We start from the raw sequence: 13,948 nt of genomic DNA, 5'->3' as shown, positions 1-13,948 counted from the left end.
AAATTATTGCTTTAGCATAACTGGCTACTCATTTCTGACAGGGTCATGGTCCAAAGTGCCTTAAAATAGGGGTTTATCACACTAGCTGTGGAAATCATGAGTGAATGATTAAGCACTTTTGTAAGTTGCTCTGGATAAGAGCATCTAATTAATGGCATACATGTAAATGTAAACATACCTGAGCCTGGAAATGTTTAGTACAGCAGTGGGATAGAGAGCCTTTATGTAGGAAAGTATTTATCTAGGTTTTTTAGATAGGTTTAGATTAGGTTGAAGATAAGATAAGATACTCCTTTATTAGTCCCACAGTGGGGAAAAGAAAAGGGATAGCAAGACACATGCAAAAATGTAGATAAATTACCAATATATACATAATATAAGTAATAGAAGTAAAAAAGCAATAACAATATTATATACAGATAATTTAAGTATAATAAAATTGACCCTTAATTACACATGTGTGTGTGTGTGGGGGGGGGGGGGGGTATTGCATATTTTTACATTGAGGGATCTCTATTCCCAGAATGTGTGTGTAGTTTAAGTGTGTGTGTATGTAGTCCGCTGTGGGTAGTGCTGGTTGTGGAGTCTGATGGCAGCAGGTAGGAAGGACCTGCAATACCCCTCCTTCACACACTGCCCAGTGCTGCCAGAGTCTCATGCATGGGGTGGGAGCTGTTCTCCAGCATGACGCCATCTTTCACTCCATGAAAGATTGCAGATCCCACCCCTGTGTCGAAGAAAGTCCTCAGGAGTGCCTCAGTCTCCTCAGTAGATAGAGTCTGCTCTGGCCTTTCTTGTAGAGTGCAATTATCATCTGTTTACAATGAAAGAACACATGGTAGGTTTCCATTGACTTCCAAACACTGATTTTATTGGTTGGAAATTGAAGGTAATGATCTGCAGTGTGTAGTATTGAGTTCCATGTTCTTAGATACAGTTTGTTTCTTCTCCTAGTGTTTCAAATCTCACTGAAGCAACATACAGTGCTGTGAAAAAATAATCACCCCCTCCCATTTTTTTTCCATTTCTCACAATCTCTATAACCTCCCAGTTTTAGATTACCATACAAATCATTACATTAGAAAAAGAGAACACAAGAAACAGGAAACACTAACTAAAAATATGCATGAATAATGTAAATCATCGCTGAGGACCTTTGGCCAACAAATTGCTTTAATACATCAAGATTGGATGATTTTAAGCTCATGCTACAGCATCTCAAAGGGGTTTAAGCCCTTTATTTAATTTCTTCTAAGCTATTCAGAAGTCAACTTGCTTTGGTGTTCTGGTCATTGTCTTGATGCCTAACCCAATCACCACTGGGCCTCAGATCATAAACTAATGACCCATACATTCTCATGCAGGAGTAGAATTTGCGTTTCCATCACCACATGATGTAGTGAGGCAAAGGCCCTTAATATGTCATTCACATTTATATTAAAGCTCTTCAAGAGAAGAACAGAATAAACATCAACAGTTATATGAATGACAATAATAAGTTGAGTTGAGGTCTCACACATTTTTCAACAGGTATTTATTAGTTTATACAAAACATATTACTACATACATATAATTAGCCCAGGATTTACTATTTTCACAGTATTACAGTATTAAGGCCCTTTTTTTAGCAATCCTTTGAAGAGCCATCAACCGTGCACCATACAGCACCGTACAGGCGTCAGTGTGTCTTTGCTATCATACTGACGCTCAAAATGCAGAGTCTGAGTCTCTTAATTAATCATGGATGTGTTTCGGGGGTAATGTGCAATGAACCAATCAGTGTATCGCTCGCTGTTGCCTTTAAGAGCCAGGTGCGGTCTGTCTGACTTTGCGCCGGGCTGCACGCGCCTGTGTTGACAATTCACTGCCAAGAAAGCAACAAACGTCTGACTGTTGACGTCTGCCTAGGTTGTTTTCAGTCAGTGGAGTTCCTGTGTTTTCCGTTGCTGATATAGCAACACGCCAGAAATGTACCTGAACACCCCTCATTTCGAGACCACCATGCCCATTTCCTTAGATATATTCGCAACCACCGTCTCTATTAAAACGGCTCAGGCGGAAGGCATAAAAATGGACTGTTGGCAGTGTGGAAGATAGCAATAAGCATCATGACGCGCCTTGAGCAGGATGTAGGATAGGCCCCTTAGTGTCTTCCTTGTCCGGTCACTCTATTACAGTTGCACCTAAAAACATGAAACGTCTAGCTGCGTACCCCCTTAAGCACCACATTTACACATATGATTATATGCATATTGTTGCTGTCCAATGAAAAACCTGCATCTCCGAAATTGTGAGGTTACAGGAGAAGGCAAATTTTCTAAATTTACATTTACATTTACATTTATGGCATTTAGCAGACTCTTGCTATTTACCCAAGAAAAAACCTTAGCTAGTTAGAATAGACTAATAATTCAAAAGAAACCTCTAAGCTTAAACATGACTAAACACAATAAAATAAGGCGACCATAGTACTCTATTCGTCCAAGTACTCTCGAAAAAGGTGGGTCTTCAGTTTCTTCGGACACCCAGGGGAAGCTCGTTCCACCACTTTGGTGCCAGGACAGAAAAAAGCCTGGACGCTTGTCTTCCATCTAAATGTTCTTTACTTTGCAAATATATGTGAAATATTATGTAAAATAAGAGAAACTACAGGGTTCAAACCATGGAGAAAATTAAAAACGGACATACATGGACATTGGACATTTTTCCCGATTGTGTAATGCACAGAAGGGGCCGTAGTGTAAAGGCTGGGTTAAGGGATTTTCATAGGTGAGCAACAAATCATTTCCTGCTGCATCTCAAAATGATCAAAATGATCTAAAGCAGAACTTCCAATAAAGGTTGAGGTGCGTCTTCTGGTTAATTGGCTTCCTTGGCTGCTGGCACTCACTAATGTCACGTACAAAACGTCATGAACATACAAAAAGACGTGTTAGAAAGTCTTTAGAGAGTTTAAAAGTCCCTCAGCAGTGCTGAAATGGGTAACGCTATGAAAAAGAGTGTTCGATTGAAGCTCCTGACAATCCCATTCATCTTGGGCTCACCTGGGAGCGCCCTCTACAGTCTGAACAGTCTTCAGACTTTTTTAGGTGATAGTTGTCCGGCAAAAAAAGCAAAACAGTGGTGAGTTTTAATGGAAGCAGCCTTCAGCTTCCAGGAGAAAGTGGCGTCTCAGTGGTTAAAGTGTTGGGTTGTTGATTGCAAGGTTATGGGTTTGATACCCTGGCCCACCAAGCTGGCCGCGGTAGACTCCTGTGCAGAGCCCTTGAACCCTCCCTATGAAAAGTAGCATGCCTTTATGGGTATATTTATAGGTGTCAAACTGTCTTTGTGAGCACAGCCATCTTCTGTAATGAATTCACATATAATAATACTAATAATAATACTAATAATAATACTAATAATAAAGAAGAAAATCCAAACTGTCCAAGCTGGGTTTCTCCATGTGCTGAATGTTATCAGAGACAGCCACACATCTGTATACTATCTTGACGCTCCTTGTGAGTGTGCCTAACACAGGTTAGGAACCAGTGCTCTAACAAATCCGTACAGGCTGACTATCTCTTATTCCAGGGCTGATCAGAGGACGCAGTGAGGTTCTGGATGTCACACTGGTGAAAGTGTAGATGAGTGATTTTGTAGGAACACTATAAAAGGACAGAGTTTGTTCCTCACAGTCTAAAAACACTCCTACAGCTGTGAGCTTGTCACTAACATCAGGTAATGGTGTTGGTTCTGGTGAGTCTCTGACGTAAACTCCCTTTTCCTTTTCATAACAGAGAACCCAGAATCCGTTCTGTGGTGTTAATGGGATCCTGTGCACGTTCTCAGCCTCTTCCCTCGCCACCCCAACAAACCACGAGAGCTTCTCTTTAGCTTTCTGACACACCTTCACCTCCCAGCACTGCTGTCCAGAGCTGAACTTCTCTTTACACAGAGTGAAGATTTTACTTTCCTCATCTTCATCATCCTCTTTTGGACGAGAGCAGTGCACCCTCTTTCCTCCATGTGTTATTCTGAAGAACTGTGGAGTCTCTTCTAGGTCTATGCTGAGGTTCACTGCAGAAACAGATGAGAATATCTGATCTTATCTGCAAACAGTAGAGCTGTATTAAACCTAAAGCTCATTTCTTACCTTTGAACTTTTTCAGCTGGTCCCACTCAGCTTTAAAAACAAAGCAGATTCACATCAATTCAGCATTAATTTAATAACATCAAAATAAATTATAAAATTAAATGAACACATCAAAATTTAACCAGGTATAAATGACAACAGTCAACAGTAGAACTTTTCTGCAAATAATTAGTTGATGTATTTTTCTGTAAATTATCGGACAGGATGAAGTGGCATGGATGGTCCTGGTGTTCCACCTCTGCGATTGACATTGAGCTTCTGACTAGAAAACAAGCTTGACTAGAAAACAAGGCCAACCTAACCTGAGTGAGTAATGTAAAACAGGATATTTGCCGATAAATAAATATATCCACTCGCCCAAACTGCAGCGATTTTCTACAAACACTATTACCTCTAGGTTTATTTCTATTAAAGCAGTATGCTCCCAGAGGTCAATGTCAGGCAGAGGTTTTTTCCATGACTATGCTTGCTTCAAAATCCTTACATTTTGTATATCAGGTCATCCAAAATACATATCTCCAAAACAGGAGGAAATGATGTTCCAATGCCAATGTAAAATTAGTTGATTCCAAGTTATTTAGAGAATTTAAAGGTAAAGGTGCATGTATTTGTCACTGTACAGTGAAATGTGTCCTCTGCATTTAACCTACCTGTGGTAGTGAACACACACACACACACACACACACACACACACACACACACACACACACACACTAGTGAACTAGGGGCAGTGATTACACACTCACACCCAGAGGGGTGGGCAGCCAACTCCAGCACCCGGGGAGCAGAGAGGGTAAAGGGCCTTGCTCAAGGGCCCAAAAGTGGCAGCTTGCCAAGCCCGGGAATTGAACCCACAAACCTGTTATCAATAGCCTGGTGCTCTAACCGCTGAGCCACCACTGCCACCACTTTTATTAACTTGAAAAAAAGTAAAAAACGGCAAGAGTGGAGATTTTTGTGTGACAGCAACAATATAGTAGAATGTTGCAAACGTGCCTGGTGTACAAAATTACTTAATATAAAACACTCCCACCTACAGTAACTGTCATTACACCATTAATAATTCTATCAATCCATCCAATGTTACTTTCTCTACATTTTTTGTTTTTACTGAAATGCATTTCAAATTAATTGTTTCAATTCTATTATATTCTTGTTTCTATTTAAGCAAAACAAGATTTGCAGATTTTCCTTCAGCTCTAATTCTTTTACCTGCAGCTGGTGGTGAGCCCTCTTTGGGTCCTGGATGACTTGCTTCTACAAACACAAAATCAAGAAAATCTAGACACAAGAACACTGTTGATGTACAGTATTGTATATTACAGTATTGTGCATAGAAACATTTTAAAATACTTTCTTATTGTGTTAAATAAACAGACTTTTAATGTAAAAAATGATAAATGAAACTTAATTCAATGTGTTTTACATTTAATTATGCTTAGATTGCTGCAGCACTCAGCAGCCCCTCTGGCACATAGTTACCTGCATCTGGAGATGAGTTCACATTTAGGTCAGGATTAGCTCCTACAAACACAACATCAAGAAAAGACACACCTTTAAACCATTTCCCGAGATAAAAAAAATGTTTGAATCAATGTGAACACACACACACACACACACGTATAAATAGAGAAAGATTGGCCAACCTATAGACTCAGGCTGGTGAGGTGTCTCTGCAGTCTGAGGCTGAAGCAGCTGCTGCTTCTCCACGTTGTTCAGTGTGTGAGTTCCTGACAGACAGAGAGAGAGAGAGAGAGAGAGACAGAGAGAGAGAGAGAGAGTCAGACAGACAGACAGAGAGACAGACAGAGACACTGCTGTTTTATGTGGAAGCAGGTTTTCTCTTATTGATCTTGAGGGATTAGTGTTTATTCAGCAGGATGGTCTGAATGAAGTGGATTTTATCTCATTATCTTACCTTCTGTACCTTCTCTACCTTCTCTACCTTCTGTCTTCTTTGTCCTGGAGCCAATCAGACCTACAGCACAGACAGACATTCAGAGAGGCAGCTCTCCATCTCAGCCAACAGTGTATCAGTTCTTATTTCACTGATTTTATGGTTGGACTGAAATTATTTCTTTTTTCTTTTTTTTTCAGATTTTTATAACTTTTTCTAGTTATTTTTTCCAAGCGGGGAAGTTTGTATATTAATCTTATATTAAAAGTTGCTTATCTGGGCAGCACATGTTTATTTGCTCAGTAAAACACTGATATTAAAATTCCTACAGAAAGTGGTGGTGGAGGTTCTCCATCACTGTATTCATCATTAGAACATCTCCTCTAGAAGTTCTCTTCATGGAGTCTAGTATTATTTAGAGTTCTCCTCAGATCAACACCTGGTTTGGTGGTAAATCAGGGCTTAATGATGGTAAATCAGGTGAGCTGCTGCTGCTGCTGCTGATAATGATGATGATGGAGTTGAACACATCCTCCACGCTGTGCTGGCTGGCTGGATTGGGGGGCGTCCAGGAGAACCCTGGAGGAACCGAGCTCTGTTCTTCAGACTAGCTCACCGACAAGATCTCACTACTTTCTTTCTTCAGAATGAGAAGCTCTTGTTTTTTGTTTTATTTATTTATTTTTTTACTGTATTTATGTTTAACTGCATCTGTTCTACTGTGATCTGAAGTTCATATTTATCTGATGGCAGTACTTCAGTAACACTTTTTAACAACCCTGTGGAATCTCACAGTAACCAACCTACCAATAGCCTAAACCACAAACCAGTGTTAGTCAGTGTTAAATCAACAAATCCACACTTGTTATTAATTATGATATTATTAATAATAATTAAATGTACCACTATAAGTGTTAATTCAAAAGTTAATGCTGTGTATCAACCTAGTCCTTGTTCTTTTAACCTCTTACACAGGCTATGGTCTGCCGGTGGTCCAAAAGTGTTACAAACTACTACTATTGCCAGAGAACAGCCCCCCAGTTTGTACAGAAGTCCCTGTAGTTACTGAGTTACTGTGTAATAAGCCCTGCTGTGTAAAGGGGTAACATAGTTCTAGTTAACAGAACAATAACTTAATATTTTAAGTGTAATTAACTATTGTTTAATGCTGCACGTCAACTGTCTATAAGTTAGTTAAATTGCGGAATTGCAAATTGGACTATTTGGACTTAAATATTTTTAAATATTTAATTAATCTTCTTAACTAGAACTATATTGAGTTAATACAATAACCAAGCAAACCTTGCGTCTGGGATTAGTGATAAATCATATCATAATTTAACCAAACTGCTCTTTTAAGGCTACAACAGCAGCATAGCACTATTACAGTCAGTGCAGCCCTGTGTTTTACCCAGTGTAGTAAATCACCTTTTCGCCACAGCACAAAATTCACTCCAACTCCGATGATAAACAGTAGCAAGAGCACAAGGAGTACAGTGAAGGCACCTTTCCATGATTCTGCACACACACACACACACACACAGAATAAACACAATATTAGTTTTGCTGTGACAGATGTGCTCTGTACATACAGAGAGATCTCACTGTTATTATGCAGTGGACCGTTTGGAGAATCTCACCATCAGACCATTACTATCTATCAGTGCTTGTGTTCTCACAGATACAGTCATTAGTGCTGTGGGTCTGATCCATGCATTAGACCGACACACACAAACACCGTAATGTTAGCACTGAGTATCTGTCTGTTCATTCATAAAGGAGAATTGACAGTAGTGCCAAGAGAACCTCACACTACTGTCCTTGTCCTTCACCTGGACGCGCTTTTAGCCCTTCACATCATCTTTTATTAGTTTACAAACAGGCATGGTCTCACAAATGAGTGCTGATGGTCGTACACACTCAATAACATTAACCTAAACACAGTGTTTTAAAGCATTATTCTGATCAGTTGAGAGCAGCTCGTCTACTGAGACCAGCTTGCCTTTGAGCATTACTACAGAATTCAGTCAGAGCTTTGGTGTCTTCAAATAGATGTGTCTTCGTAGCTTCACCTGTTTCTATGTGTGGCACCACTCTGCTTTCTCTCTTCTGCCCATCAGAATCAGGCAAAGCCACAGAGCAGGAGATCCAGTTGGACTCAGATGGAGAGACTAGCAGCCAAGAGCTCACACTGAACAACCCCTCAGAAACTAAAAGGGGAGAGAAAGACGACAGCAGAGAAGACTCAGACTGAGGAACATACATAAGCAGAGATATCATTATTCTGAGTACATGGTAGGGCTTAAAGAAGTCCAAATTATAATTGACATTATCTTTTCACTCTATGTGTAGGTGACCTTTCAAGACAAGAGGTTTGCTTTTTAATTTATGCACTGGAGCTACAAGGCTAATAAACTAACATAACTAATAAATCATGGAGGGTTTTGTTACGGGATTGGGGGGGGGTGGGGTGGTATCAAGACCAGAGCTCCTGGTTTATTTATTTATTTTAAATGGGGACATAGATAAACAAACTGAGAAATGGGCAATGTTGGTGAACAGGGGACAACAATGATATGGTGCATTTTGCTATGTGCGCTGGAGGCCAGGTTCAAACCGGCAACCCACTGAACCCAACAAACAACAACAGTTCAACACAAAACCACCCTCAGTCAGAGGCTGAGAATAGTGAATAAACTTAAGAGCTGTGAGCTGAGCTCACCTAGAGATCTCCTTCTAAAGTAAGACCTCAATTGACTTTCTTCTTTTAACTTGTGTACCATCTGCCTACAAAGGTGCAGCACTGAGCTTCTGAGCTGCTTTCTTACTACTCCGCTTGGCCCCCTGCTGGTGACCGGCGGTGTGGACTGAACCCTTACAGGTTTTGGTCCACCAGTTAACATCCCAAAAGTATTGAATGGAGCACCACCATCCATCATTCCAAAGAACACAGTTCCTCCACTGCTCCACAGCTCAATGCTGGGGGGCTTTATACCTTTCTAGCCCATGCCCCCACCCCCCTTCATTTCAGGGCACCATATTGTTTGGGACATAGCAATGATTGGTACATCTCTGGCTTGCACTGACTGACTAACTGCCCTGACATCTCCAGGTGCTGAGGATCGTCTCTGGTGATGCTTTGCTGAGACTCTGATGCAGCAATCCTCAGTTATTGTCTGTTTCAGGGCCTTGTTCCCTTAAGTTTTCTCTTCGGGGACACTCTTAAACATGCTACAAAAAAGGGTTCTTTGAATGAAGTCATAGAAGAACCACTTTTGGTTCCATAAAGAACCATGCTTATCATAGAAATGTGTGAGTGTGAAAAACCTTTAACAGACCCAAAAAACATTGGTGCAAAGATTAGAAGACTTAATTAGAAGATTAAAAGACTTTATCAATTTAAAGGTCAAGGGGTGAAAACACTGATTATCTACAGTGGATTCAGTCAAGGGGTGGATCTATTAGGTAGTAATTGAACAGTCAGGTCTTGAAGGCAAGGCAATAAAAATGGGCAAGGAAAAGAATCTGAGATACTTTGACAAGAACCAAACTGTGATGGCTAGACCAGTATTTTTTAACCCTGGTCCTGGAGGCACCCTGCCCTGCAGGTTAAGGTGCCTTCAGGACCAGGGATGAGAAAGACATGGCTAGATGACTGGGTCAGAACATCTCCAAAACTTCAACCAGGACAACCAGGTAAAAGGCATTAGGGCACCTAAAGCTCCTTCATGTGATTCATGGAGGCCCAACTTCACAACTTTACGACTTGGTGCCAGATACCACAGGACACTTTCAGAGGTCAGATCTGTTGTGGTGGCACAAGTGGGACCTACTTAGTTTTAGGCAGATGGCGCTAATGTGCCCACAAGTAATGACTGGTCAACTTTGTGAATTTTAAGGCTGAAAGCAGAGGTACCTTTGGTGGAATTGGCTTTGATGAGATGGTTCAGGTTCCTCCCCTCTTTGTCACTCCACGTGAGCGATGGTTTTGGTGCCCAACCATGTGAATGACAAGAAACCTTCACCTGCCCTTTTCCTGCATCAGCAACAGAGAGGACAGGAATGGAGCCCACCACTAGGAGAGAGAGAGAGTAATATTAGCTTTGATGCCCTTTACAACCATAGCTGTAGCATTCTGTGAGTGCTGCAACTGTACACCAAATACTATGACCCACTCTGGTCATAGCACTGAGTCACTTTTCTGCTTTACCTTGTATTTCAAGGGACATGTTGCCCTTGTCATACCATTTTTCGCTGCTAACATGGCACATGTAGACTCCACTATCTGCTAGTTTGAGGTTGTCCAGTTTCAGAGATACTTCTCCTTTCTCCAGCGCCCCTACCAGGGACACTCTGCCCCTATACTGTTCATCTGTTGGGCTCTCCTCAATCTTCTCGTTATTGTACAAGAGAGCTGGTCTGCTGTACATTGAGGGACGGTACCAGCGCACTTCAAACGTCCTTACGTCCAAGTTGTTTGAGAGAGTGCAGGGAAGAGACACAGAGGCTCCAAGCATGCCTTTGACGGGAGTCTCAGGAACCACCACAAAGAACGAGTCTGCAGAGAGAAACACCTGGACAGTTATATCAGGAAAGGTGGCAATGAATTTGAGCCATTTAAAGATAAATCGTCTGTACTAGTCTACCATAACGTTAACGTGTGATGAAACTGATTTTTAGCCTTGAATCTGGTGGATGATAAGCATTATAGCCAAGATACAGCACTGTTTAAGGTTTTAGGCACCTATTCACAATATTCTGAACCCTGTCTCTCATCAATAAGAGAGTTTTTACTGTAGAAGCTCCAGATCTCATCAGAACAGATGCAGGTGAACATAAATCCAGTAAAAAGAAACAAGAACTTCTTATTCTGAAGAAAGAAAGTAGTGAGATCTTGTGAGCTAGTCTGAAGAACAGAGCTCGGTTCCTCCAGGTTTCTCCTGGACGCCCCCCAGTCCAGCCAGCACAGCGTGGATGTGTTCAATCCCATAAGCAGCAGCAGCCGCAGAAGCAGCTCACCTGATGTAACTCATTAAAGCAACACTATGTAGGATTTTTACCTTAAAATAACAGATTCAAAATCCTGCTGATGCTCCACTGACCTGTAACAGGCATAGTATCGCTGCTATCGTTGATACTCTGGGCTCTGCATGCTGCTAATTTCACTATGTTACTCTGGAGAAGCGGACAGGAAAACTGCGTAACGCTGTGTAACCCGAGACAAGTCCTGTAATATTGCTAATCCACGTCAGCCCACATGCTTCATTCACTTTCTGTGATGGTTCTGTGTCTCTCTGCTTGGAAAATGCCCATGTAAATGCCAAGTGAGTCTCTTAAAGGTGACCCAAAGCATGAATTCCACTTTGCGACTGTAGGGGGAGTCCAAGAGAGAAATTCTCCATTCTCCAAAATTTCCATAATGCTGCTTTAAACACTGGGTTAACCAAACCAGGTGTTGGAGGATAACTTTAAGTAATACTATACTCCAAAAAGGAGACTTTGGAGATGTTTAATGGACAGTGTGATGGAAAACCACAACTTTTATTATTAAGGATATTTGTACTTATTCATATATTAGTGTTTTACTGAGGAAATAAACAGTTACTACCCAGATAAACAACGTTCATACTACTATTTAATGTACATAAAATAGTACTGCAACACAAACCAGCTTTTCAATTGAATGTGGTCTATTTGGACCTGATAGTAAACTGCACTATTTATTTTCGGGAGAAGCAGATGGTACCAGAAACTAGGAGGAACTAGGTGAAGACAAGCACATGCCTCCTCAGATACATGCAAAGACATCCACCACCTCCTATCGAAGTGCCTCCAGTGCTGCATCAGAGGAGGTCCATATATAAACACTGTACAGTGACAAGTACGTGCACCTTTATCCTTTATCCTTTATATCAAGCTCCGGCTGCTGATGTTGAAGCAGCATGGGATTCCAACTCATGATCCTCGGGCCGTAGTATCAGTGTCTGCTAGTAGTGTGCTAATAGTGAAAAGTGCAAGATAAAGAGCCACACTCACCAGTGGAGGCATGACTGAGAGTCAGAGGCAGAAACAGCCAAACCCACCTCAGCACAGCAGCTGTCAATGAAAGAACAGGTGATCATGCTGTATGTAGCCACTAGGCATTTTATATATAAGTTTTATAATGAGCTGCATTTCGACAAGAATTCTAACTCCAGGTAGATCCCATGATTACTGAAATACTAGATAGATGTGAGGAAGATTTTGAAGAACACTGGACATAAAAATCCTCATAAGCTGCTTGTTGGTCTGAACTGTAAAGTTCTAAGACTGACAGGAAATGAAAGAACATTTTATTTATTAGTCACTTTTCTCTTCTCCTTTTTAAAACCAAAAGTTTCCTGATCACATATCTTTCTTCTGCATTCAGCATCACATGACAATGACAGACAATGGTAGTAATATGAATACACTGGCTCCCCAGACAGCACATACCACACACCAAATATGGCCCAGTTAAAGAAGAAAGTTATGGCAAGGGCCAACACCGGCCCAGCTATTGCCACCACATTTGAGGTGTGTTATGGCGTTTAAACTGCGGCCCACATGCACTACTCTGTGAAACGTCTGTATAGCATTTTGGGTCACGACTGGCCCAGCTGTATCCAGGCTGTGTTCCAGCACCTAGATCCAGACGAAGTCTGGTACAGGTAGAAGGCTGTATAAAAAAAAAGTCTGGTAGTAAGTATAAGCCAGAATGGATCATGACCGTCTGCTGGGATCTGGGATAGGACACCGCCATCTACATTACTCTTAATATTTTAAATAAATATATATATTTTAAAGCCTGGATGGTGAATGCTTCTACCAAAGGGTGACAAATTAAAGAAATCTGATACTAACAAACAATGGCAGCAAACGCCCCTTCACACCATGACATGAGCTACTAGATCACCTTATCCACCCTATATCCATGTGGGATATATAGTAAAGGTCTGTTAGTATGTATGCATGTCTTTACCCACCAATTAAAAATATGTATAATCCATCATGCATGTGTCATTTAGGTATAATATAATATATGGTACCCATACAATATTTACGCTCACATATTTAAATATTAAAATACATACCCAGTCCATTATGATATATGTGCCTATACATGTCCATATATCAGTTTTCTGTATGAGTATACCAACAAGATATACAAGCAAATATAGACCAAGCCACACAAATGTTTACATATTATACATTTGATATTTCTATTACATTAATGAATGTAAAAAATCTTTTCTATGTGTGAAATGGTTAATCACAGCTGTAAAGCCTGCTCATATTTCAGAGATGGTGATAACAGTATGGCTGTAATTATAGCGCTCAAATATTGTTGTGCATGGGAACTAAATAGTGAAGAGAGCTCCACGTTAGTTTAGCAGGGCAGCTATCCAACTGTACCCTCAAATCAACACTATTTACACTATATATATATATATATATATGGGTGTGTTTAGTTCACCCTGCCAAACTAAAGGCTTATTCGTATAGAAAGACATTTAAGATTCCTTCAGATTTAAGGTTCTTACCCGCAACCATGGCGCCTGACTGCAGTGATTCCTGTGTGCTATATGTCCTGTAAGACCTCTACTATTACTACAATAACTACTACAACTACTACAACTACTACAACTACTACTACTAATGCAAACTAACGACTAATACGCAGAATAACCTGTATTAACACCCTACAGAGTAAACCTATCTGTACGTCTATCCAGGAAGGAAAAATCCCGGAGTCATTTACTTTCGTTTTCCATGAATCACAACTCCACAAATGAGTCGATTCAATGTTCCAAAGCATTTAAAGTTACGTGAACACAAGAACACAAGAAATTCTGTTGTCACTATCCAGACATTGATTTTGTAAAAATATGACCATC

General features: G+C 40.6%; 1 protein-coding gene across 1 annotated transcript; it reads right to left on the bottom strand.

Annotated features, from left to right (window-relative positions):
* Positions 1–1,529: 1,529 nt before the first annotated feature.
* Positions 1,530–13,818, bottom strand: LOC140546592 (butyrophilin subfamily 2 member A1-like). The gene is made up of 12 exons (XM_072669972.1): positions 13,595–13,818; positions 12,069–12,128; positions 10,243–10,590; positions 9,949–10,107; positions 8,105–8,242; positions 7,461–7,550; positions 6,054–6,113; positions 5,782–5,865; positions 5,618–5,659; positions 5,348–5,392; positions 4,136–4,165; positions 1,530–4,059 (listed from the first exon to the last, which is right to left on the bottom strand). The coding sequence occupies exons 1-12, from the start codon at positions 13,602–13,604 to the stop codon at positions 3,536–3,538; spliced, it is 1,590 nt and encodes a 529-aa protein (XP_072526073.1). The 5' UTR covers positions 13,605–13,818; the 3' UTR covers positions 1,530–3,535.
* Positions 13,819–13,948: the final 130 nt, after the last annotated feature.

The sequence above is a fragment of the Salminus brasiliensis genome, chromosome 24, assembly GCF_030463535.1.
Source record: "Salminus brasiliensis chromosome 24, fSalBra1.hap2, whole genome shotgun sequence".
NCBI classification, from domain to species: Eukaryota; Metazoa; Chordata; class Actinopteri; order Characiformes; family Bryconidae; genus Salminus; species Salminus brasiliensis.
The sequence above is the reverse complement of the archived record's forward strand: the minus strand, read 5'-3'. Positions and strand labels throughout refer to the sequence as shown.

What these genes read in the sequence shown, in the direction of transcription:
- LOC140546592 (XM_072669972.1), bottom strand. An exon ending in TTTTGTGCTGTGGCGAAAAG is followed by an intron (nt 6,114 to 7,460) that starts GTGATTTACTAC and finishes TCTGTGCTGTAG; the next exon opens with GTCTGATTGGCTCCAGGACA. An exon ending in GAACTCATCTCCAGATGCAG is followed by an intron (nt 5,393 to 5,617) that starts GTAACTATGTGC and finishes TTGTGTTTGTAG; the next exon opens with AAGCAAGTCATCCAGGACCC.